At 36.1% G+C, this 3,029-nt stretch overlaps 1 protein-coding gene across 1 annotated transcript in view; it reads right to left on the bottom strand.

Moving 5' to 3' along the window:
• Positions 1-2,197, bottom strand: part of LOC107618506 (magnesium transporter MRS2-I) — a 7,834-nt gene extending 5,637 nt beyond the window's left edge. Inside the window, exons 1-4 of the mRNA XM_016320599.2 lie at positions 1,402-2,197; positions 1,263-1,292; positions 386-539; positions 52-173 (exon numbers count right to left, since the gene is read on the bottom strand). Coding sequence (XP_016176085.1) covers positions 52-173; positions 386-539; positions 1,263-1,292; positions 1,402-1,650 — 555 coding nt within the window. The 5' untranslated portion in view covers positions 1,651-2,197. The remainder of the gene's footprint in view (positions 1-51; positions 174-385; positions 540-1,262; positions 1,293-1,401) is intronic.

Genomic DNA, 3,029 nt, shown 5'->3' with positions numbered 1-3,029 from the left:
GCTCAGAACCAACATAAATAAATAAAATATGGAGTTCAATTATATATGTACCTTAGAGGTAAGTTCATCCAATGCAGGATAAGCAGCCATCTCCAATTCTGTTGTACGTGCCGCAAGGAAACTACAAATGGCTTCTAAAGCAACCTCCAAAGCCCGAAATTCAAAGGGTGACTCTGCATTGCTTAATCTAGAACATTCAGATGCCAAGGAAAAATAAAATAAAAAATGTTGGAGAAGAATTAAATCTAATATCTAGTATATCAATGCTCATTCACAAATAACAAGGTCACGAGATGATGCAAATAGAAGGATAAATTTCCCATAGAAGCAAAAAGTCAAAATGTTTGACATCATATTGCCATGCTTCGTCTATAATGTAACGTACCATCTTCTTCAGCTCCTTCCATATCATGTTGACCAACATTGTACTCTTTACCATCCCCTTCTTGTTGATGACCAGAACCTACTTGAGGAAGTCGTCTTTGCAGTTCCTCGACAACAGGGACCACGTTATCATCCGTTGGATCTCGCAGCAATACCTATCCAATAATCTAAATACGGTTACAATCCAGAAACAGATATCCATCTCAATCTGTATAAACAGTCTGTTCCACACAGGCAAAAGGTTGATATTTGATACATTGATCACAAATACACAAACCAGGTCAGAGAACAACGTAAATGAATTTGATGAGGCTGACTTCACAATATTCTAGTTGTATCAAAACCTGTCTCCCAAAAGTTTAAACTATTGGATACAGGTAATTGAATGCTTTTATATCTAACATGTCTTCACACCGAATGCTGGGAATCAATTTATATTTAGAAGAATGGGGAACAACAAGGATCAAATAAGTTCATACTATGTCATAAAGCTCGCTCTCTCTCAAATACTTTATAAGTTATTGAGTGGAAGCACGTGAACGACTTTATATTTAACAAGTAGTCCATGTAAAAACAGCAAGAATATTGTGACCCGTGCAGCTAGAACAAGTCAAGTTCTTTCAGCTTTAGCCGATTGGTATACTGAAGAGACAAGTATATAAAACATTTATGGATCTCTTTTAATACCAGTTGACAAGAGAACGTATATATTTTAAAGAAAAAAGTCTCATGGTGAGAAATTGTTTCCAACCAGTTTTTCTTCAATTCAACACACCCTGATGTAAACTCCAGAAATAAGTTTCAACCAACTATCAGAAAAAGTCAACCCCAAAAAAAATCACAGAAAAAAAAATAATTAAATAATCTGACTAACTAACCTCTTCAGCCGTGATAATTGCCTTGATATGCTGGGAAAAAAGAAAAAAGCAAAACCAAATCAATAACAGAGAACAAATTGCATCTCGAAAAACCATTAAAACAAAAAGAAGTAAAGAAATGATGATAAGTTTAGGTCACCTCCAAGTTAAGAACAATGGCCTTCTCACGACCAAGTATGGTGGAAGGGTAAGAGAGCAAGGGATCAAGGATCCTGAGATCACGAGCGTGAATCTGAACCCTGTGCATGATGGCATACTTGTCCACATCAAGAAGAGACCCTTGCCCAGACGCATCGAACAGAATCCAACTTCGCGATGACTGCGTCTTCTTCTTCACTAACGCCATCGCCTGCGGGTCCGCAGGGACTACGCTCCCGTCCCTTGCCATCCCCTCTCCTCTCTTATCCTCCACCAACGCAATTCACATGCCCCAAAAAACAATACCTCAATTTCCAACCTTCAATGCCCAGAAACAAATCAGAACTTTTCACAAACACCTTGAGCTCAATGCAATTCACCAGCTATACAACACAACCCCCTCTCGCGCATTTCATCAAACAGCCTATAGGGTATCCGAGTCAAGCCTCAAAATTCGAGTTTTCTTTCTTCCCAGTTTTCAACCACTATACTGAGGAATCAGATTCCCCAGAAGAAAAGAAAAATGCCCAAAACAATAATAGCAGTGTATTTTATTTGAAAAAAAAAACATCACCCTTCTATTGGCATCTGTCTTCATGAAAGAAACAAAGGTACGATTATGTGGGTGTTCTGAATTGATTAGTATATTCCTGTTTATACACTAATTAGCTTTGTCTTGTACTTTTGTTTTAGTTTCAACGAAGGGATGAATAATAGCGTGTGGCTGATTAAATATATGAAAAGGAGAAAAAAGGAAAACGGAAAAAAAAGCATGGCCATGAATAAGAATAAGGATGAAGAAGGGTTATTAGTAGTTAGTAGTAGCAAATATATGAACGTCACGGTTTGCTGAGGGGGTGGGTGCGGGGCGGCGCACGGTTAGTGATGTGGGGCCTGTGGCTCTTAGCCAATGAGATCATGACACGTAAGACACGAGAAGTTGAAGATCTGTGATATTGGGACCCACACTGACATATAGGTACGGCGGATCTCATTGTTGGTCTTGCCCTGTAGGCCTATACTGTTTGTCTTAAGATTAATACATCTTCTCAATTTTTTTTAATTATTTAATAAAATATCATTTTTTATTTTTTATTTTTAAATAAAAAATATATTAAAAATATTAAATAATAAAAAAAGTATATTTTCTTAAACAATTAAAGAAAAAAGTGAGAAGATTCACTCCCTGTGAGTCAATTCCTATCATTTCTTTTGCAGTTTATTTTATTGAGGTTTAAGGAATCTTTAGGCACTTCGGTCTATTAATTACTGTTGCGATCTCAGTGTTATCGATGATTACTATGTTTATTCGAAGAAGATTAATTGGTTTGTGATTTATTTGTAAGAGAATGAGATTTACAAAATAAGAAAATCTCTACATACAAGTGTTTTGCGATTACAAGCTTTATAAGCATGAAGAAAACGAAATCCACTAAATGCGCTGCTTATGTTATGTGACTCTTTAACAGACTTTTAAATTAATTTAAATCAATTAACGCGCAAATATATAACTTCCATTTTTCAAAAGATTTCGTTTCTTTTTTCGAGTTTTTTGTTTAATTTGTTGGATCTCCTTCGTGCGTTCTCTCTTTGCCTTTTCATTCGTTATTTTACCTGCGTTTATCACTG

Source organism: Arachis ipaensis, chromosome B09, assembly GCF_000816755.2.
Source record: "Arachis ipaensis cultivar K30076 chromosome B09, Araip1.1, whole genome shotgun sequence".
In the NCBI taxonomy this organism is placed as follows: Eukaryota; Viridiplantae; Streptophyta; class Magnoliopsida; order Fabales; family Fabaceae; genus Arachis; species Arachis ipaensis.
The sequence above is the reverse complement of the archived record's forward strand: the minus strand, read 5'-3'. Positions and strand labels throughout refer to the sequence as shown.